The sequence below is a fragment of the Herpailurus yagouaroundi genome, unplaced genomic scaffold, assembly GCF_014898765.1.
Source record: "Herpailurus yagouaroundi ecotype Mexico unplaced genomic scaffold, PumYag 189, whole genome shotgun sequence".
NCBI lineage: Eukaryota > Metazoa > Chordata > Mammalia > Carnivora > Felidae > Herpailurus > Herpailurus yagouaroundi.
In genome coordinates this window covers 16803430-16826649 of record NW_024412420.1, presented here as the reverse complement: position 1 = coordinate 16826649, position 23220 = coordinate 16803430, and the positions used below count along the sequence as shown (strand labels likewise).

Here is a 23220-nt window from a genome sequence, read left to right as displayed (position 1 = left end):
CCCCCTCCCTCCTCAGCTGCCAGAGAAGCGCCCAGCTCTTCAAAGATCGCCCCGCATCTCGGACGCTACTTTCTCAAGTACCAGTCAGTCCAGGTAGGCCTTTCAAAGAACGTTTATTCCACCATTTTTTAAGCGGTTATGTACAACTGGACGGACGACTGGACCCCAAGGTCCTCCTGGACCCCTACAGTATGACTCAGGAGGTCAGAACAGGTCTCGCCCGATACCAACCCAATTAATTACACGCACCCTGCAGCTCAGCCTCTACCCAGAAGCCCGGATAAAAACGTTTTATATAATGAACAGCCTGGTTGGCTTGCAGTCTGAATTTTGGTTTATTTAATAGGTCAAGAATTATACTGTAAATAAACATCGTGATGGCTAATGATTAATTAACATTACCATTCATTATAAATACCAACCAGGTTAAATAATACTAGTTTACTACCCTTCCTCCTCCTGGATGAGGGTCTTTTTCTGGAAGTCATTTTCATGAATACTAGCTTTTAGTGTTTTCTGTTACCTTTTTTTTTCACCGATTGTACCAAAGACTCCTTTCTGTAAACAGAATGAGGACCTGGGCCGCAGGCAGCAAGCTTTTTCATTCATTTTGGGATTAAACCAAAACTTTTTCAGAATTTGCCCCCATCGAAGTTTTGCAAAACAGCCGCCTCGTTCTAGATACCTTTGAGCAGATTTCAAACATTCAGGAAATCGTCAGGATCTCTAATGCCTCACACACACATTTGCCCGCCCCTGAACTAACTTTACAGATTAATGTAGGGCCCTGCCTTTCATGTTTCTATCTCCCCTCACTTGACTGTAAATAACATCTGCCTTGACATTAAAGAAAAAAGGTAACCGTTACATTTATTTTCCCTTTAATAGAAGTTTTCTCCTCCCTTATAGGATTAGCAAAATATTCCACACTACCTAAATTTGTTCCCTTAAATAAAGAAAAATGTATGCAAAATTACTACAGTAAACACTGCTCGACAGGTGCTGGTGGGTTAATGAGCACACTCCCTCCTCCTTTCACTGAAGTGCAGAGACCCTGAAGGTGGATCATCTGGAGTGTACCAGTGGGGTCTTTAGACAACAGCGGTCCATTACTCAGTGTTGCAAGGGAAAGGACTTTGTCCTGGAGAAAGGAAGAGTAACAACATTCCTTTGGGGCTCTGGGTGTCATTTCAATCCCGTACAGCTATGAGGCTTGGGGTAGGCTAGAAAAATTGTTAAGAGTTCTTGAAAACAACTTCCAAGGTTAATTTCTTTTAAAAACTGCCAACAGATATCCCCATAGAAACATCCACATTTAACCAAAGAAAAATACTCAACTTCAATACAAGCAGAAAGAAAAACGGTTCTATAGAAAGTTCAAGTTATACTCTTCAATGCACTAAAATGGAGAGAGGAGCTTTATCCAACTCAACTGAAAAACCGTTTTCCTACAACTCAATGTCTCTGTTTAAGTCCTGGTCTTTCATTTGCTCCAAAAAATACTGTAATGCAGGTGCTGTCTTGATAACTCAATAATGGGCTCTATATAGATTCATCGGATTAAAAAATAAGCAAGGGCTTCTCCCCCATGCCCCAAGGACAGAATAAAGATCATCTCTGAGCAGCAGGCAGTTATTTAATACAGGGTCACTCCTCAGTAGCGGTGGCTGTACCAGTCATTGTTGTTGACCTGAAGCAGTTCTGTCACAACCTGCAGGATGTTGTAATTGTGTTTCTTCAGCAGCCTTAGGTTCAGCTGCCTGTCACAGAATCCCATTTCAAAGAGATGGGCCATCAGGGCTGCTGTCTGATCTTCAGAAACTATTGGCTGTGTAGAGTCAAGAAAAGCAGAACATTTTCTGTATCATTTATGGGTCTTGTAAATTGTTATTATCTTGTAAATCATATGAATTTTTCCAGATTTGTTTAAAATATTAGGAAATTCAATGCAAGGGCATGGTGTTCCTGTCCACCTGACACTAATGGACCTTCTGAGGGAGGACTGGGAATGCCCTGCTCTAGATTCAGTATGTTTGTACCCGAAACCAGGCAACTAATGAACTGTCCTCAGAACCAGGAGGAGGATGCTTCGGAGGGGGCTTCCCGAAGGAAGCATCCTTTGACCTGATGAAGCAAGAGATGCAAACACTGGAAACACTGTGAAGATAAAAGGTAACTGTGGTGATGGGGCAAGTATAAGCAGGAGCCAAGACCGCTATTGGAAGAGGGTTTGGTCAGAAATACAAAGGAGCTGAACAAAAAACTGCTTGGGAAATTACATCTTGGGTGACTTTCTTGGCATTTTTCTCCTTTTTCTTTTTAAAGAACAGAAGCAATCCAGAAGAGAGGAAACTAATATTCATTTACCTCTCCCTCTTTAGGTCAAGCTCTATGGTGGACACATAACCTTCTTAAATCCTAACACTTCGGATCACTCTCTTATCATTTACTTACCAGCTGTGTTGACTACCAATTAATTCTATTATGTATGAAAATGGAGATATAAAATACCTCCTATTTTGCAGGGTTGCTGAGAGGATTAAGAAGAGAGTGTATAAGCATGTTGAGCACAGTCTCTGGCATTTCTCTCTACACCTAACTCAACTGTTCCCTTCCTTCCCTTTTATTTCAAAATAAATTATCCAACCTCCTTTCAGGTTAATCCTTCCACAGGTACTTTGCTTGCTATCTCATTACCTCTCACCATCTCTGAAATCTCTATGAATTATCCTCTCTCATCTTTTCATTATTATTTTGTCTTTTTTTTTTTTTTAATTTTTTTTTTCAACGTTTTTTATTTATTTTTGGGACAGAGAGAGACAGAGCATGAACGGGCGAGGGGCAGAGAGAGAGGGAGACACAGAATCGGAAACAGGCTCCAGGCTCCGAGCCATCAGCCCAGAGCCTGACGCGGGGCTCGAACTCACAGACCGCGAGATCGTGACCTGGCTGAAGTCGGACGCTTAACCGACTGCGCCACCCAGGCGCCCCTATTATTTTGTCTTTAGAGAAAAAGTGTGCACGGAGAAGAGGGAGCAAGAGAAAATCCCAAGCAGGCTCCACACTCAGCAAGGAGCCCTACACGGGGCTCGATCCCATGACCCTGGAATCATGACCTGAGCCGAAATCAAGAGCCAGACATCCAACTGACTGAGCCAGCCAGGTGCCTCTTATCCTCTTTCATCTTGACTGTTAACTGCCTTTACTACTGGCTCACCCAACTGTAGAAACCTCTCCCTCTGCCTTATGCATCCTTGCTTTTGCTCTTTCCCCCTTTGTGGTCCAGCTACTTGAAAATGAGGTGTACTTGCACTCTCCAAGTCCTCTCCACTCCCTCCCTGTTCTCTGCAGCATTGGCCACGAGGTCCTCATTAAAGCTCCCTTCCCCGAGGCCCAGCACAGACTCTCATTTTCCTCCTAGTTCTCTGTCTTCTTTGCAGGGCCCTCCTTTCCAGGATCCTTAAAGGCTGCTTCCTGCTTTACACCCCTTTTTCCTGGAAACTCTCACCCAATCACATGGCTTCTGTTATAACCTGTACGGATAACTTTACCTCCAGGCCAAATCTCTCCTCAGTGAGCCACATGCACGGGCCCAACTGCACTCTGGGTAACTTTACCTGGACATGCCTCAAATTCCACACCTTCCAAAGTGTACCTAATTTTCTTCTTCCCCTGCCCAAATATATCCTTATTCCTGCACATCCTAATGAATGGTCCTATTGATCGCCTGAAGCCAGAAACATGGGATTCCTTTGACTTCTTTCTAGCCTTTTAATCATGGTCTCCAAGTTCTGCCATTTCTTTTACCCCTTTTCCATCTCAAATGGATTTTTTTTTAAGTTTATTTATTTATTTTGACAGAGAGCGTGAGCAAGGGAGGAACTGGGGGGGGGTGGTGGAGAATCCCAAGCAGGTTCTGTGCTGTCAGCTTGCAGCCCTATACGGGGATCAATCTTACAGACCATGAGATCATGACCTGAGCTGAAATCAAGTTGGACATTTAACCAACTGAGCCACCCAGAAGACCCTCAAATCGATTTCTTTAGGTCTCCCCCAACCTCCACACAATACTGGAGTTCTCTCACTAGGTACAAATCTGATGCTAATTACTTCCCTAAAACCCATTCACTGGCTCCTCCCATTAGCCTTAAAGTAACACCCAAACCACTTAACAGAGCACCCCACCTACATACGTTCGTCTCTTCTTACTCTTCCCAGACCAAATTCACAATTCAGAGCCACATTTACAGGTCTTCTTACTGGCTAGGCTCTGTCTGCAATGCTCTTTCTATTCTTCTTTCCTGGCAAATACTTATTTTGTCCTTAAGGACTCAATTCAGGCACCATCTACCAGGAAGCCTTCTCTGGCCCCATGCAAGGGCCCACAGCAGGCTGAGACGTCCCACCTGAGAACATGGGCATAGGATCTTACACTGCACTGCAGAAGTCTGTGTACCTTGCTTGTTTTCCTGTCTTTGGGCAGGGACTGGTGTCTTTTTCACCTTGTAGTGCTGGTACTTGGAAGAGCTCCCCACACATGATAGGTCCTCAACAAACAATAGACCTTTTCCCTTTCATCCCTTAAGTAACTTGGCTAAAGTCATATAACTAGAAAGTGGCAGAATGCTATACTACTCTCCAACTCAGACAGGCAGCATCATTTTCACTGGGGACTTGGCTTTGCTACAGAAAAATAAAACATACACTGACCTGGGCAGTGACTGGTGGCCCAGCAAACAAGGCCTTGTATGCAGAAGCAGCAACAGACAAAGCCCCCTTCACCAATCCTCCAGCAATGCTGCTCCCATGGTGGTGGTGTCTGGAGAGGAAAACCAAATGATCTCCCTAAAAAATCACAAACTATTATCTTCCTACAAGATAATCTGGGCTCTAATCCTTGAAAGAAAATGGATTTCCTTGAGAAAAAAAGTCAGATGTAAAAAGAGGATGTGATCACTTTCCTATTAGTTTTATACCTACAAAATCTTGGTTTGATGTAGTAGAGCCTAGTTCTACTGCTGCAAGATAAGGCTGTGCAGAAAATGCACCCTTCTGGTTAGTATACCAGCTTTCTGTCCCAGCTGAAAATTACATGGTCAAGAGCACAGAAGAGTATTGGCAGTCTGTCTGCACAATTACCATCTCAGAGGAAACACCTCCAAAGGCAATGTGCTTTTCTGGGTACTGTAGGGAGGAGCCCAGCTTGCCATTGCTCTGAGCCGATTGGGAGCAGAGAGGCAGGTAGGTCTAAGAAACTGTTACTAAGATGCACAGTGGGCTTGATTTTTCTGCCTTCTCCTCTGATACTAAGGATGAGTTGAACTTGAGGGTACTGGTCTGAAATGCGAACACTCTGTAATGTAACTTTAGCCCTCCGTTCAATGTTGCTCACAAGCTTCAGGAGAAATAAGGAGTGACGGCTCTCCTCTGCTCTCTGGAGGTGGCACATGCTGTGAGAGGCTTGTTTAAGCAGAAGCAATACTAGGATATCCACCTGCTTCTGAAGAAGAGGCTGCACAAGGTCCAGTTACCTTGAGTGGTCATAGCTCTTCTGTCTGCTGTTTACAATTCCTGATGAGCCTCTGGGCTCTAAAAGCAAAAGAGCTATTGGTTAGATGTAGCGTCCACAAGTGCCTAGTGTTTCTTAACTCATAGGGAAGCTATTTTTGAGAGGCAGGCAGCAATCTGATCACAGCATTTATTTATTTATTTATTTACTTATTTATTTTTTAACTATTTGGGAAATTTTGCAGGTGGTTTTAAGTGATAACAGGGAACTGTCCAGAATGTAATACAAGGTGACTGTTTATTAAATCAGAAGAATTCTATAATCCTATCACGTCCATTTATTACTTTTTCAGTTCCTTAAGTTTCGTTTTTTTGAGGTGGAGTGGGATGTGGACTTTGAAGGTCTACTAGCAACTTCAAGATGCTATTCTCCTTATTTTGGAGACAAGAAAACAGCCTCGCAGGTGGTATGAACGTGCTGACCTGCTGCAAGGTCACACAGTGAGGAAAGGTGGAGCTGGGCCTGGAATCTAGACTGGTCTAGTTCCACAGCCTGTGTTCTTCCCACTGCAGCACAATGCCCACCTCTGTAAGGTCTCACTTCATAAATGTTAAGAATATTTACTAGAGAATAGAAAATAGTATGAGGGAGGGGCACAGAGAGAAAGAAAGGGCAAGTTTCCAAATAATGCCAAGAGTCATGGAGACACAGTGCCCCTTTATACCTGGTTTCATTAGAAAGGAGCACAGAAAAGGATATAAAGCTTAGGCTGGTCGTTACCTCCTCTGATCTGATCAGGGACTGAAGAAGCTTCTGGTATGGTGACTGGTAAATCCACTTCTGGGGAACCATCATGCTGTGCACAAGAAGGGCTCCTTTCAGAAAGACACAATATTGAAAGTCAGTTGAAAAGGCACCTATGGGAACGGTGGAAACAGTAAATATGGCATAGAAGTGACCGATTTTCTACAGAGGCTTCACGTTTCTGATCCAGATCTCATGTCTGAATTTAGGGATCAGGTAGAAAGGGCTCATTCTACTTCTGGTTTTCCTCTTTAGCCATAGTCAAGCTAGAAAGACCAGCTTCAGTCAGGTCACTCCCCGCTACATCAATTGGTACTGATAAGGGGAAATGTCTAGCTCCCTGAGAGAGTGGTTTAAATTACAGTCAAGGCTCCACCATCTTCCATTACTGTGACAGAGCAAGGACACAGATCAGTAAATAATTAAAAATAATTGTTTTCTGATTTTGGAGTATATTTTTTCCATAACAGATTAAGCTTTCTACTACTTTGTTTGGGTTAACATGAAAATAAGTTTTGAGTGCCTTTACCCATGAGTCAACAGAACAGCGAAGAAGATCCAGGGATGTTTGTGTTTAAAAACTGGCTCTCAACGACCAAAACGTAGACTGTACTCCGATAATTAAGATTAACTAAAACAAGCGTTTCTTTAAATCCAGAATCCACAAATTCTGGGAAATACAACTTTTATTCATCTAAATTCAGACTTTTATGGGAAATAGTCTCTTCCCATGCTGACAAAAAAATAGGTTTTGAGATCGAGTCCTTTCCTCTCTACTCTGCCTGTGAAGAACAGCCCAGCTGAGGGGGGGTGTGGATGGTACCTGGGCAGCTGTGGTGGAGGCCCCACCACCTCTGGGGTTAGGGGCACGGTGTCCAGAGTCTGTGAGGTCATGAGGATGTCGTTGATGCTCTGTCCCTGCGGCTGGTTCTCCCCTCCAGCGACTCTCTCCCCAGCCTCAACCCCAGGTTCACCTTCAGCCCCACGCTCTAGGCCTGGCTGTGAGAGTGCAGAGCTGTACATGGAGTCCCCCAGGGGGCGGCTGGTGTCAAAGCACTCAGGCAGGATGATGATGTAATCCTCTGAAGAAGTAGAGGACTGACTCTGAACTTCATCTTTGAGCTCATCATCCTCTTCCTCCTCCTCCTCCTCCTCCTCTTCCACTTCCTCCTCCACAACAGCTTCTTCAGCGACATGGACAACCTCCTCCTGCTCAACTCCAAGTGGTCCCTCTTCAGGGGAGGGAAATTTCACTAAAGGATGAAAGCAATCAATTTTCAGCTACAGCTAAAAGCAGCCTCTGGTGCTGTCCTTACCTGATAAAGTCTTTTGTGGGTCATGAGCTACAGTCGTGAAAGCCAGAGGATGGGGACGAACCAGAGGGAAGGGCTGCTGCTAGAACCTCAGTTATGGCCACATTCTAAGTCTGAAGCCTGTACAAAGCCAGGAAGAACTGAAGCTTATAACAACAAGGTATGTAGAAACACCAAAGCTTCCGAGAAGCACCATGAATTTTAGAAACATATCAAGACTGATATACTCGCTAACAGTGCTAGAACAATAGCAAATGGTAGGTGGTGAGTGCTGCCGGACTGTATGTCTACTTTCCTCCTTTTCTTTGCAAAGTAATGGGTAGTCATGGTAGAAAATTGGCAAAACGTGGACGAGGGGAAAAAAAGACACCTATAATCCTATCAGAGATAACTACTGTGAACCTTTTGGTGTAAGTCCTTTCAGATGTTTTTGTTATGCATTCATATATAAGTGTATGTGGGTGAAATAAGTGTGTTACATGTTTTATTTCCATTTATTTAGTTTCAGCTTTTATTTTACTTTTATTAGTTAACTTACAGTGTAATATTGGCTTCAGGAGTAGAATTTAGTGAATCATCACTTACATATAACACCCAATGCTCAACACAACATGTGCCCTCAATACCCATCACCTACTTACCACACCCCCCGCCCACCTCCGTGTGTGTGTGTGTGTGTGCATATGTGTGCATGCGCACTCACGCGCCTGTGTGTATTTTAAACAAAAGTGAGACAAAAAATATTTAAAGGTATAGGTTAAATTTCATCATAACAAACAAGAGATTTTCCCACATTATTTTGATGCACTAGAATTTGAATTTTTGGATAGTTCTTGAAATACACAGTATGGGCTCTACATATCTGATCTAGAAGTATCTGTTGTAAAGAAAGTGGATTACGACAGAATATAACCTCGCGAAACTTAGTTTGGTACCCCAGCTTCTGCACGCTATTTCCTGGACTGTGTCCTGGGAGAAATGACAAAACTCAGCTGCCAATGGAGGTCTCTGCTGAAGAGCTCTGTCAACTTACAGGAAGACTCCTCACAGCAGAATCCAGGCAGCACAAGTCGCTGTTGTTCCTCTGAATCCTACAGCTGTAATTCTGCCCCGAGAAAGTGTGAAAATGTGTTATGGTGGTTGCTTTGCTCTTGAGGCTACAATTAAAATGGTCAGGTAGAGTGTGTGGAGTCTAAAGAAACAACCATGACCTGAAGTCTAACAAAGCTCACCTAACCTCCACTCTCAGTGAAGAAGAGCACTTCTTTCTACTCTGGTCAGGCAGCCACAATTCAAGCACCACCCTGCTAGGTGGAGGAACCCAGGGACACTCACTGTGTGGGGATTTCTGTCTGCAAGGTGGTTTGTGATCCGGGGCAGCATCCAAGGTAAGGGATCGGATTACAGTCTCACACACGAACTGGGTCCCACTCAGGTCATCTTCTGCTTCCTCCACTGAGGAAGTGTTCTCAGCCTTCCTCCTAACTGATGCTGTGGGATCTGAAAGACACAAAGCTTGTCTGCACTTGGTGTGGAGGAGCTTCTTCCATTCATGTTCCCATGCTGATACCATGCCAAGGAATAGCCTTGACTATCTGTGCCATATGAAGGTTAGGAGGAGTATGTATGAAAATGGTATAATATGGAAGGGGACAATGCAAAAACTTTACAAATATTGAAGTCCCTACCAGGAAGTGCTTTAAATCCTGCCCCTTCGCTCTCTTCCTGTATCTGCCCCAAGCCTGGCTTCTCTATTAAAGGATTGTCATGCGGCAGAGGAGACATGCAGGGAGTCATATCTGCAGAATGAAGACAGAAGAATCATCAACCAAGAAAAAGCATCACGTCGTAAACAGGGTTCAGAAGCAGCAGCTCACAGGCTTCTTGCCTCCTGCAGGGCTAAAACAAACCTAAGTATGCTTCAAGGCCTGTTGTAAAGAAAATTCTCCAGACCATCAGGTGTGGAAGTATCTCAGATCAACGAATGCAGGAAAGATCAGTCATCTGGCCTTAAAAACCACGGCCAAGACACAGAACCAGGAATGTAAAGGGAAAAAAGGACATAATGTTTACAGAAAAATGGAGAAGAGGGCTCCCCCACCCCACTTCTTAAAGATTTCATTTTTAAGTGATCTCTACACCCAGTGTGGGCCTCAAACTCACAACCTCAAGACCAAGAGCCTCATGCTCCACCAACTGGGAAGCCAAGCGCCCCAAGGGTCCCTTTATCGTGGGGAAGTCTTACACCACCATGTATTGTTGACTCTGACAGACAACAGAAAAAAAGAAGGGACGTGATGCATGGGTGCAATTTTACTGTCACACGGTGGGAGAAATCCTTGTCATCTATTTTCTCAGAATAAGATACTACCTATCAGAGTCTAGGGTATAGCACTTTTGTGTCTGTTAATAAAATAAACAATATGGGTTGAATGACATTCTTACCCACGGGAGTATTGTGGGGCACTCTTTCCAACTCTTGGACAATGTTTATATCCAACAGTTCAAAGGACAGCAGGTCCTGGAAGAAAAAAGGGCAACGTTAGGCTACTTGCCATGGAGGCTGGAGTCATGTTTTGTCCTGCTGGGATGTGTAGGCCACTGAGCATCACACCTTCCTGGATTCTGTTCAAATTCATGCCTCACCCTCAGTCAAATGAAATCAAGGAGAGCGAAATGGGAACTAGGTGTTCAAATAACCAAGTGGCAGGAGAGAGAGAAAATGCAGTGGGGGTGAAAATGAACTAGAGAAGCAGAAGTGAAGAGACAACTGAAGGGAAGCTGTGGGGAAGCACGCGAGTTACCAACTCAGAGAGGGAACATTTAGTTCAGAGGCCTCCTTCCACAGGTGACCTCCTTCCCACTCTGCATCTGAATGGATCGAAGTGGCCATCTGGCTAACTTGCTGGGCACTGCCTGTGGCTATATCACCTTCTCCTCAAGGGGGTAAGGCCTCTTTCTCCACTGCCTTGTCCTTTGCCCCCCAAAGTGTTCAGTCTCCCACCTGGGCAGTCAGTAGATCCACGGAGGGGATGTAAAGCTCCCTCTCACTGGCAACATTTTTTGTCTTCTGTGGGATGCAGGTTCCTGTCCCTTGTGACTGCTCAGTTACTTCATCAAGCTGAATGTCTTCTTTAGCCAGAAGAAAAGCTTCCTACACAGACAAAACCATTGGGACAGATGTCAGGCCCTCAACTGAATTCAAAATGTAAGGTGGCAGCTGCCTCCCTAAAAACCAAAACACTGCTGCACCTCTACATGTTTTAAAACTTGTTCCAGGGGCGCCTGGGTGGCGCAGTCGGTCAAGCGCCCGACTTCAGCCAGGTCACTATCTCGCGGTCCTTGAGTTCGAGCACCGCGTCGGGCTCTGGGCTGATGGCTCGGAGCCTGGAGCCTGTTTCCGATTCTGTGTCTCCCTCTCTCTCTGCCCCTCCCCCATTCATGCTCTGTCTCTCTCTGTCCCAAAAATAAAATAAACGTTGAAAAAAAAAATTAAAAAAAAAAAACCAACTTGTTCTGATGTAATTTTAGACTTACAGAAAAGTTGTAAAAATAATAATCCCCTTCACCTAACTTCCTTTAACGACAAGTCAGGTTAACCATAGTTGACGACAGTCAAAAGCAGGAAATTAACTTGGTTAACTAAATCTAAGGAGTAAAATGCTCTAAAAACTAGTAACACACTAATAAATGGAAGTTGCTTAAAAAAACTGCACCAACTAAAAAAAAAAGGCAAGACTTCATTAGTATTTACGGAACACACACGTGGATATCCAGGAGAGGTAAGGGTTAAGGAGCAAAGCCATCAGTCCAGCAGTTCAACAGGCCAGCCAGCCCTACCTTCCCTCCTGCAGCAAAGAGGCTGGCCAAACATCATTACAAAGAGATACAAAAGCACTGAGGGATGACTGCACCAAGATCCTAAGGACATGCAAAGAAAGCCCCTGAGGACTAGGCCTAATAAAAGCTTACTAATGTGCTGGGGGGAGGGAGAGGAGCTACGTTTTCCAGATGTCTGGAGGCACAACTAGCTGTGTGTGGGCTGTTTTAGCTTTAGTTTACCCTTCCAATATTCACCTCTTGCTGGCAAGTGAGCTCATCAGCTTTGCTTGAGTTAATCATGCCCTTTTCAATGTTCTCAGGGCTCTCTGTGGAGGGGAAAGGATCCACTATGATACTGCACCAGACCCGAGGCCCAAACTGCTGGCCTTTGTGAGAAAGACGCCAATGGGAAGTGTACGTTCCCTCCAAGGCTGGGGCGATGAACTCCACGGACACAACACCCACATGGCCGGCCTTTAGGCAGGGAACCAGAACATCTTTCTTTTCTGTAGAAGCCAAAGTTAGGTTTCCCCACATGAACTTGAGCTGAAAAGAACAGTGACAAGAGAAAGCAAGCTTGTAAACTGAGCACTGTCACTTCTAATCACATCTTCACACTCTGGGTGGGAAAAAAAAATACCTTTGTGTCTCCATTCCACTTGACGTTTCCTGTATTTTTCATCCTCCAGTGTTTGATAAACTTGGTTCCTGGCTGAAGGTGAGTCCCATCAGGCAAATTCTCATCCACAAATGCTGCACTGAGGGTTGGCATAACTGGGGCACAGGGCTGCAAAGGGAGCCTGAACAGAAATTCAGAACAGAACAGAACAGAAATTTTCAGAACAGAAATTCAGTCACTTGTGTTGGGTATGATGGCTTCTGAATATCTAGCACCGTGATTCAAGAGGCTGACAGTGACTCTTCGTTTGCCTTAAAAATAATAGGGGGCGCCCAGCTGGCTCAGTTAGTGGAATGTGGGACACTCTTGATCCCAGAGTTGTAGGTTCGAGCCCCACACTGGGTACACAGACTACTTAAAAATAAGATCTTTACGGGCACCTGGCTGGCTCAGTTGGAAGAGCATGCGACCCTTGATCTTGGGATTATGAGTTTGAGCCTTACGCTGGGTACAGATGTTACTTGAAAAAAATCTTTTAAAAAACTGTAATTTTTAAAAAAGTTTATTTATTTGAGAGAGGGAGCGAGCATGCACATGTGTGCATGAGCGGAGAAGGGGAAGAGAGACAGGGAGAGAGAGAATCCCGAGCAAGCTCAGTGCTGTCAGCGCAGAGCCTGACTTGGGGCTCGATTCCAAAACAGTGAGATCACAACCTGAGTAGAAGTCAAGAGTTGGATGCCCAACCAACGGAGCCACCCAGGTGCCTCTAAAAATATTTGAAAAACAAGACAGATGTGACTCCTGAGCTGAAAAACTATGGTGAGGATAAAGGTCCATACATAAAAGAACTAGAGAGTCAGGTCCTTGAAATCCCAACTGCCTCCAGTGAAGAGAAGTCACACCAGCCAGTTTGGAACCTTGTTGGTTGCTGTCCTTCTGAAGAACGCAACAAAGCAAGTGTCAACGATGACTACCAAACCACCCTGTAAGAATACTAGGATCAGGGGCGCCTGGGTGGCTCAGTAGGTTAAGTGTGTGACTTCGGCTCAGGTCATGGTCTCACAGTTGGTGTGTTCAAGCCATGTATCCGACTCTGCTGACAGTGTGGAGCCTGCTTGGGATTCTCTCTCCTTCTCTCTCTGCCCTTCCCCAACTTGCACCCTCTATCTCAAAATAAATAAAACTTAAAAAAAAAAAAAAAGAATGCTAGGATTAGAGAATGGGAAGCTTTAAGAGTTTGGGTGTTATTAGGGGCTGCCAAAAAATAAGAGAAAACCTGGCTGAAGTTCTGGTTTTGGAAGGCTGGATCTCCACCTTGGTGCCCACCCAGGCCCTGGGCTTACATCAGGGTGTTTGACTGCAGCAGGCTCTCGGGTCGGCCCAAAGGGGACCTGGGGCTCTGGAGTCCGTGGATGGAACTCCACAGGTGAATCTTCCTGTGGAGCTTAAGCTGCTTTTTGAGTTCCTTGACCTCTGCCTTTCGCTGTTTCTTCTCGGCTCGCAACCTTTGCTTTTCTGCTTTAAGAAAGTTCTTGTCAACCTGTTTCTGGAGCCTGTGAGGTAACAAATGAAAAGTGTCAAATCCTCACAAATCCTGAAGCTATTCTGAGCCATTTGTAGCCTCCATCAGTGCCAGCCTCTAGTTTAACTTCTTTCTATAGTTTTCATTTCTGTCTCATTAGCTTTGGGTAATCGTCCTCATCATCACACATCAACTGGAAATGAATAGGAACTAAGGAGACTGTGCATTTTTGTGATTCACGTCCCATCACCAGAACCAAGACTCCCATCAAAGAACAAGCCTCCTTTCCTTATGGTTTTACCTGGCTTGTTCCAGAGCAGCAGGAAGACGAGGGGCAGAGAACCTTGGGTGAGAGAATGCTTCAGAAGAACCCACAACAGGTCTCCGTAGCTTCAGCAGAATGTGGTTGGAGTCATGGGCATATGGCCCTGATTCACAATCTTCACAGATATTGTAGGACGGGCATAGGCTGTGGGGAAAAGCATGGCAAGTGGGAAGTACCAGAGGTGGTGAGATAGGAGACTAGACTTCTATACTGACTGTATTACCAGCTAGGCAGTAACCTGAGCATGTCACCTGGCCATGCCATGTCTCAAGTTTCCTTACTAACAAAATGAGAATTAAGAGACTTAACATGTATGCATTTCAAAAGACAATCCATGAGAGGAAGCAAGATATGAAAGCACCTGGAACAACAGGGAGATAATCCGTGGTGATATAATTTTGCTTTGGGGAATGTAAGTTTGTCTGGCTCTGTCATTTTTTTTTTTTTTTAATCGTTTTTGGTTTTGTTAGTTCAATGTACATCTGAACACAACAATGTGAATAGTTACCCTTCAAACAGTTATTATATTTCTTGTGGGTGGAGAATAGCTTATTTCCAATCCAGAGCTGCTATCTATGCATGATGCTCAGAGACAGAGTACGTGCTAATTTGCTTTTACCTATCCAGGATGCCAGAAAGGCCTGCTCAAAGGTCTTCTAATAGCCAAGTTACTGTTTACCTGCACTGGTAGCGCACACCAAAGATCCTCCTTTGGCAGCTGCTGCAAGCAATATGCCAGTTGAACTGGTTTTCCGGCAGAAACAGCGTTTCCTCTGAAATAGGCATGGAGACCTCTGAGGGACAGGAACCCAATGATGGGTTCTGGAGGACAAGCTTCTCATGTAATTTCTGTTCCAGTTTCTCAACTGTTTCTTTGACCACCTGTTCTCTGAACTAGAATACAGAGCAGAAGAGGGGAAAACCTTAGTTACACCACACACCTCACTGTCTCTGGTATAGCATAAGAACATAATAAAACACCTAGTAGCTACTGAACAAATAGAAATGTAGCAAAAGAAGGTCTATTCTCTTCCACAGCTAACCAGGTTCAAAGAAGACACCAAGAAATTGTTTTGCCGAGTAAGTTTCTAACCTCTTCCTTCTCAAGCACAGAGACTAGTTCCTTTCCCTTACATCCTTAGAAGTAGGCTCCCTCTTTTCCCAGTCAATCACGGTAGAAGTGAGGCGCTTTCTTGACCAGAACCATTATCACTCTTCATTCGCCTGCACCAGAGGCAGCAGCCATTTGGGTTCGGTTTGCTATTTCTCCCCTACTCCACCTGTGCCAACACTGCTGCTAAAACCCAACCCAGAGAGAACACTCACTGTCTCCAGGTAGCTCGTGAACCAGTCTGGGGGCTTGTCTTGAGGCTGGTCTGTGTTATGGGGAGCAAGTGGGAGCCGCTGCAAGGAAACACAACCCAAGATCTTGGAGACTGTTTTTTGTTTTTTATTTTTATTTATTTATTTAAAAAAAAATTTTTTTTTCAACGTTTTTATTTATTTTTTTGGGACAGAGAGAGAAAGAGCATGAACGGGGGAGGGGCAGAGAGAGAGGGAGACACAGAATCGGAAACAGGCTGCAGGCCCCGAGCCATCAGCCCAGAGCCTGACGCGGGGCTCGAACTCACGGACCATGAGATCGTGACCTGGCTGAAGTCGGCTGCTTAACCGACTGCGCCACCCAGGCGCCCCTGTTTTTTGTTTTTTAAAAAAGATTCTTATTTTTTTAAGTAATCTCTATACCCAACATGGAATGGGGCTTGAACTCACAACCCTGACATCAAGAGCCACATGGTCTACTGACTGACCCAGCCAGGTGCCCCTGTTTAAAATAATTTTCCTGGGGTGCCTGGCTGACTCAGTCGGTAGACCATGGGACTCTTGATCTTGGGGTCATGAGTTTAAGCCACACATTGGGCATGGAACCTACTTAAAAAAAAATAACAATTTTCCTGAAATGTAGTACTCTGAGGTTTCTTTTGTCAAATAATATAAGTGGTTAAAAAAAAAGTATGAAGAAGTATAAAAGGAAAACAAAGTATATCATCCTATTGCCCCTTCTCCAGAAGTAACCAGTTACCAGTTTCAAAAAGTCAGGCAGAGATTGTCACAACTCCCAAATTGTTGATGGACAACTCAAATATTGGACTATGGACAAGACACTCAGGCTAGAAAAACCGTAGAGATGGGTCCATTCCCTTCATACCTGTGCTGTAGGCTCCTCTGGGGTCTTCATGTCTGATCCTAAGACTCTCACCAGTGAAGAATAATGGGCCAGTGGCTTCTTCCCTGCCCTCACAACTGGTCGTTTTTCTGCTACGGCTGGGAGTGGGGCTTCCTCGACAAGCCGGGAGCTTTCATGGACTTGCATCTGCAGTAGGTTTCCCTGCTTAACCGCCATCTGAGAGCATATGTTAGGAATAAACACATTAACGTGTGATTCTCCTTTCCCAAATGAAATTCCAAAGACATCTAATCAGAAGAGGTAGGGTGAATTATGCTGAAAATATTAGCATTTACCTTTATTTTCTTAAATCAAATGGCATATACTATGTTATTAGTCAGCCTGCTGTTTCTTTAACCAAAATGTTACCTAGGAATGGTTTTATTATCTAAAACACAAAAGTACATTTAATGTAGCACTTTGTGAGGTGAAATGTTCTCATTAATGGGTTACAACTTTTCTATGTAATTGGTTTTTATGTAGGATTCCACTTATGGATTTTAATCTCAAATTTTCAAAAAAGTCAATAACAGACTACCAGAACCCAAGAAACTTAAAGCCAAATGCTATAATTAAGCACTTACTTTTCCATTAAGAATAGTACTGTGGAAAGCATACTTGAGTGGTCACCTCTTTTTGAAGAGCATCTTCTTAAAAATGCTATTTTGAAAACTACTTCAAGGAGCATTTGAGGTCCTATGAAGGTACTCCAGTGTGCATGAAGAGATCAGGGGCTAAGTCTATGAGTTTGTAGCTCTCCCCACTTGTCACCCAGTGACAAGAAGAACTACTTTTCTTTTTCTTTTTTTTTTTAATGTTTATTTAAGAGAGAGAGAGAGTGAGCAAGCATGTGCATGCACACAAACAGGGGAAGGACACAGAGAGAGGGAATCCCAAGCTGGTTCTGCACTGTTAGCATAGAGCCTGACGCGGGGCTCAATCCCACAAAGCATGAGACCATGACCCAAGCCAAAACCAAGAATTGGACACTCAACCAAATGAGCCACCCAGGCACCCCTGATGAACTGTTCTTTTACCTATTTTTATACAACAATCTTAAGCTTCCATTTATTTTACTTTTTAAAAGCTGATTTATTTTGAGAGAGTGGGCAGGGGAGAGGCAGGGGGGGTGGGAATCACAAGTAGGCTCCTCACTGCCAGCACAGAGCCCGAACTCACAGGGCTCAAATCACGAACCATGAGATCATCTCCTGAGCCAAAATCCAGAGTCAGATGCTTAACAGACTGAGCCACTCAGGTGCCCCAAGCTTCCATATAAAAATAGCATTCTATGGCCAAAAAGTTTGACAGGTATTATTTTAAGATCAGGAATCAGCAAATCTTCTTAAAAGGCCACATAATAAATATTTGAGGCTTGCAGGCCGTACAGTTTCTGCTCAAGTCTGCACAAAAGCAGCCACAGACAATACGTAATAGGCATGGCTGGGTTCCAAAACTTTATTTATAAAAACATATGGCTGGCCCACTGGCTGGTCTGCCAGCCTTTCTTCTAGACCATAAACCAAGAGATATTTAATAAAACGTATGGCAAAGTCTGTGGACAAAACTGTTCAAAAAGTTAGTATAATGAAATGTGTCAAAATATAAACATGGGATCTTAACTATCATATAGTACCATGCAAAAACGTATAAAAACTCTTCCTGAGACAGGGCAGGCTTATACAACATCTAGACTCCCAAGGTCTGAGATTTCTGACTGCATAGGTAAACAGTGATCGTGGGAAAGAGAAAAGTTTTGAAGCCTGTAGAATCCTTTTTTTTTTTTTTTAGTGAAACTACTGTAGCTTCTGAGAATAGGGAAAGAGAAAAGCCAGTGGGACAAGGGTGAAAGAATGTGGGGAAGAGCATGTTACAACAGCTTAAAAGCAAAGATGAAATAGGAAGAGCACGTGAAAACTAGGGAAGAAGGAAATGATGAAGCATGAAATAACTAAGAGATGAGCAGCTCAACTAAGAGAAACCAGGGAAGGGCCTGAATGTCCAAAACCAAGATACTGGCTGGTAAATAAGGATTTCTGAGTAAAAACCAAGAAGGCTGGCTGAACTGTTGAATCAGGTTGCACCCACAATGGCAATTTTAACCAGGCAACAGAAAGGGTAAATCCAGCTCCCAATTTAAAAAATCTTGCCCTTTCCTCCCTAGACCAAAAGTGATTATACAAAAGAGTTTTGTTGTGGACTAGAAGTTCATAAAGGATAGTAAACTTTTAATTTTTTTTTAATGTTTATTTTTGAGAGAGAGCGAGCAAGCGAGCAGGGGAGGAGCAGAGAGAGAGAGAGGGAGATACAGAACCTGAAGCACCCTCCAGGCTCTGAGCTGTCAGCACAGAGCCCGATGTGGGGCTTGAACTCACAGATTGCGAGATCATGAGCTGAGCCAAATTGGGGACGCTTAACCAACTGAGCCACCCAGACGTCCAAAGGATAGTCAAACTTTAAAGAAAAATCTTAATTACAAAGGTGGTAATGAAAGGACAGCTGGGCACACCTTAAAGACGTGACTTTGAGGAATGCTCTATTTCATTATTGACAAGCAAGAGATCGTTCACTGGATAGTTTATGCCTTAAATGCTCCCACTTTATATATATAACATTCTATAGGAAACAAGGTGGGGCACCTGGCTGGCTCAGTCAGTAGAGCATTTGACTCGATCTCATGGTCATGAGTTCAAGCCCCAAGCTGGGCATGAAGCCTACTTAAAAAAACAAAAACAAAAACAAAAGGTGAAGGAAGGAGATGAAAAATGTGAACCAGAAAGCATAATTCTACACAGTTCCTTGTATTTTTAAATCCTACATGGTGACACCAAGATCAACAATGAGAGGAAAAAATATCTTTATATCAGGAGCTGCCTTTTGCTGAATGATATGCCCTACTAATCATAATCTCCCTGAACATCTGTTTTTGTTGTGTTTTGTTAGTTTCCCCTCATGGCTAATGGCGTTCAGGTTCAAGTTTTAGTTAACAAATATTATTTGCAAATAAGATGAAATAACCATTACCTTAAGTGCTTCTTCATATTCTCCTAAAAAGACAAAGAATAAATATACTGTGTTATTTCTTCACCACCCCAAAATATTCTATTTAAGTACAGCCAATCCTTTCTTTTAAGAATTTTTTGCTTACAATCCTTATACATGAACAGCTACTGCCTTTTTGCTGACAAACTCCCTTCCTGTCCCATTGCAAATAGAAGCCACATGTAGATTAGTTCTGCCTCTTAAATCTCTCTCCCTCTCTCTGCTACTGGAGACTTCCAGCTGTAAAACCTCAACCCAGCTGCCTCCCACTAGGGATACAAGGGACTTCATGGATAGTGTTAACCCAGGCAGACCTCAAATGTATTGCAGGTTTGGTTCCAGACTCCTGCAATAAAGTGAATACCAGGAAATTGCAAGTCAAATCAAGTTTTTGGTTTCCCAGTGCATATAAAAGTTATGTTTCCACTATCTGCAATCTATTAAGTGTGTAATAGCATTATATCTAAAAAAAAAGTACATATCTTAATTAAAAAATACTTTATTGCTAAAAAATGCTAACCATCATGTAAGATTTTAGCCAAATCATAAACACTGATCACAGATTGTCACGTTATATATAATAATAATGAAAACGTTTCAAATACTGCGAGAATTACCAAAATGTGACACAGACACAAAGTGACCAAATGCTGCTGGAAAAAGTGACTCAGGGTTGCCACAAATCTTCAGTTTGTTAAAAAAAAAAAAAAAAAGATGCAGTATCTTAAAAGCAAAATAAAGTGAAATGCAATAAAATGATATATGCCTGTTCTATCATTACAGCTGGTTAAAATAAGCTTTTGGGGGCTAGCCTAGGGACCTAGCCTTTATTTATTTTTTTTTTGTAATTTTTTTTTTAACGTTTTTTATTTATTTTTGAGACAGGGAGAGACAGAGCATGAACAGGAGAGGGTCAGAGAGAGGGAGACAGAGAATCTGAAACAGGCTCCAGGCTCTGAGCCGTCAGCACAGAGCCCGACGCGGGGCTCTAACTCACGGACCGAGAGATCATGACCTGAGCCAAAGTCGGCCGCTTAACTGACTGAGCCACCCAGGCGCCCCGGGACCTAGCCTTTAAACGCAACATTGTTCCTATGGGAAAATGAACTCCAAGCTCTGAACAACCAAACCATCTTAGAAATACACTCTGGGATACCACTTGTTTTAAGGTGACATTAACATATATACCAAGTCAGGGACAAAGGCAACATCGGGAGAATGGAGTTGTATGTGTTGAACTGGGAGGCATGTTTTCAAAAGATTAACATCTTAAACATAAGAGAACCTTCCATTAAAGCTGTCCTTAGGGTCCAATCAAAGGCACTAATGTATATACAAAAAACTGCTACAAAATAAAAATCTGCTATGTAACTAATGCCCATGGACAAGTGAGTGTGATGTCAATTTACTGTATGTTGAATTCGAGTCTAAAATAAATAGTGCAGCAAGATCTTAGTGTAAATGGAAATGCATACACCCATCAACAGATTAAGGCTTGAAAATTTCTTTTTTTGAGAGAGAGAAAGAGAATGTGCATGCATGTGTGGGTCAGGGAGAGGGAGAGAGAGAATCCCAGTCAGGGGTTTGATCCCACAACTCTGAGATCTAGACCTGAGCCAAAATCAAGAGTGGTTGGTTCCACAACTGACTGAGCTACCCAGGCACCCCCAGATTAAGGCTTTTAAGTAAAGTTAAGCAGGTTCTCTTAGGAACTCACCTTGACTATTGATGGATACCTGTAAAAGAACAAAAGCAACAGGGAATTATAAACCTCCTGTCATTGTAACATTTCTGTTACTAGGACCAGACTCACAGATAAGATGAACAATCTCAGGTTAGGGATTCAGCTTTTCCAGTATCATGAACTAACTCTGAATAATACTTAAGGACTTTTATTGCTTAACTCCTGTATCCTCCTTTATTTCAGGTACATTAAGAGGCAGCATAATATAGAGGTTAAGAGCTTGGGCTCTGGAGTCAGAGTATATGGAAGGAACCCCTACTCTACTATTTCCAAGATTTTGTGCCTGTGGGCAAGTTACTTAGCTTCTCTGGGCTTTAGTTTCCTCATGGGTAAAAAAGAGATAATAATGTAATACCCAATACATAGTACTGTTGTTAGTCTGACACATTGCAGTCACTCAATAAAGGTTTGTCATTATTTTTATTATTATAAGCTAAATGGCAAGTTATGATATATTTGAACTATAGGACTATATAGTTTTAAAAGTTATCTCCCAAATTTCCTTCTTCAATGTTTACTCCTTATTTCTCAACTCCATCTCAGATTCCACAGTCAGCTAAGAACATGCAGTTATCAAGTACATTTAAACCACTACACAAATGAGAAAACATTAGTCGGAACTTTTCAATCCCCCATCATTCTTGAGAAATAAGATCCCTATTCTGGATACCTGGCCATGGGTACCATCGTATACTTTACCTCCTCATTTTCCTCATCCAGGTATTTTATCTGAATAGTGTTCAGATCAAATGAAACTTTTACCTGCAAATGAAATGTATATACATCATATCAAAAAGGCAGATTGTAACAGAAACCCAGAAGTCCTAAAAGAAAGGGTGAGCATATTTCACTACATAAAAATTAAACATTTAGGGGCGCCTGGGTAGCTCAGCCAGTTAAGCGTCTGACTCTTGACTTCAGCTCAGGTTGTGATCTCATGGTTCGTGGGTTCAAGCCCTGCACTGGGCTCCATGCTGACAGTGCGGAGCCTGCCTGGGATTCTCTCTCTCTCTTTGAGGACACTCTGTCCCTCCCCAGTTGGCACATGCATGTGCACTTATGCTCTCTCCCAAAATAAATTAAAAAAAAACTTTAAAAAATTAAACATTTAAATGGCATAAAAGAAGAAAACCATGTCAAAAGACAAAGAATAGACGGGAAATATTTGCAACTCATAACCAAGGGTCATTATCAGCAATACACAAAAATCATCTGCAAAACTGCTAATCATTATGATAAACAATCCAGGTGAATGTAGGCAAAAACGTATGGAGATTTCTTTCAAGAGAGATCAAATGTGACTAACAAGTATAGGAAAAGATGTTTAACCTTAATGCTAGTCACAACAATGCAAATTAAAGCAATGAGATGTCATCTCAATAGAATGGTGAAAAAAATTTTAAAGCCATAACATCCAGTGTTGTCAAAAATTCAGGGCACTGTCATATATTTCTGCACTGGCTACAATTGTTCTGCAAAGCACCTGGCAGTATCTATCAAAAATTAAAATCACAGGCCTTGTGACCCATTAATCTTTCTTTGGAAAACTTTATCCTACAAAACAGTGCTTAAGTTTTATACACAAAGAGATCTCTCCTGTAGTTTATTTTATAATGGTGAAAAGAAAAACAACAATAACAAAAAACCCCTTTTGACCTTGAGGGTACTGTGTAAGTGAAATAACAACAATGAACTCACAGATACAGATAGCACACTGGTGGTTGCCAGAGGCAGGGGGTGGGAGGTGAGTGAAATGGGTGAAGGTGGTGAAAAGGTACAAACTATCTGTTATTAAATAAATAAGTCCTGGGAATGTAATGTACAGGTTGCCAGAGGCAGGGAGTGGGAGGTGAGTGAAATGGGTGAAGGTGGTGCAAAGGTACAAAGTATCAGTTATAAAATAAATAAGTCCTGGGAATGTAATGTACAGTATACTGAATATAGTTGTTAATAATGTGCTGTATATTTGAAAGTTGCTAAGGAAGTTCTCATCATAAGAAATTTTTTTTTTATAAATTTTTTTTTAATGTTTGTTTATTTTTGACAGACAGAAAGAGACAGAACATGAGCTGGGGAGGGGCAGAGAGAGAGGCAGACACAGAATCCGAAGGAGGCTCCAGGCTCTGAGCTGTCAGCACAGACCCTGACGCGGGGCTCGAACTCACAAACCGCGAGATCATGGCCTGAGCTGAAGTCATGGCCTGAGCTGAAGTCGGACACTTAGCCGAATGAGCCAACCAGGAGCCCCAAGAAAAAATTAAAAAAAAAAAAAAAAAAAAAAAAAAAAATTTTT

General features: G+C 42.9%; 1 protein-coding gene across 7 annotated transcripts in view; it reads right to left on the bottom strand.

The window, feature by feature from the left end:
- Positions 1-96: 96 nt before the first annotated feature.
- NBR1 (NBR1 autophagy cargo receptor) overlaps positions 97-23220 on the bottom strand; it is a 29291-nt gene continuing 6167 nt past the window's right edge. For 3 of the 7 annotated variants that reach the window (XM_040497684.1, XM_040497683.1, XM_040497685.1), the window contains exons 3-21: positions 21627-21689; positions 20901-20919; positions 19166-19188; positions 16124-16318; positions 15241-15318; positions 14594-14808; positions 13891-14058; positions 13411-13620; positions 12089-12248; positions 11704-11994; positions 10631-10780; positions 10072-10147; positions 9315-9425; positions 8962-9126; positions 7137-7566; positions 6290-6384; positions 5532-5604; positions 4711-4819; positions 97-1828 (exon numbers count right to left, since the gene is read on the bottom strand). In XM_040497684.1, the coding sequence (XP_040353618.1) occupies positions 1655-1828; positions 4711-4819; positions 5532-5604; positions 6290-6384; positions 7137-7566; positions 8962-9126; positions 9315-9425; positions 10072-10147; positions 10631-10780; positions 11704-11994; positions 12089-12248; positions 13411-13620; positions 13891-14058; positions 14594-14808; positions 15241-15318; positions 16124-16318; positions 19166-19188; positions 20901-20919; positions 21627-21689 (2805 nt within the window). In that variant the 3' untranslated portion in view covers positions 97-1654. Of the gene's footprint in view, positions 1829-4710; positions 4846-5531; positions 5605-6289; positions 6385-7136; positions 7567-8961; positions 9127-9314; positions 9426-10071; positions 10148-10630; positions 10781-11703; positions 11995-12088; positions 12249-13410; positions 13621-13890; positions 14059-14593; positions 14809-15240; positions 15319-16123; positions 16319-19165; positions 19189-20900; positions 20920-21626; positions 21690-23220 lie in introns of those variants that run through there. The other 4 variants (XM_040497686.1, XR_005797578.1, XR_005797579.1 and 1 more) reach the window with 4 other exon arrangements.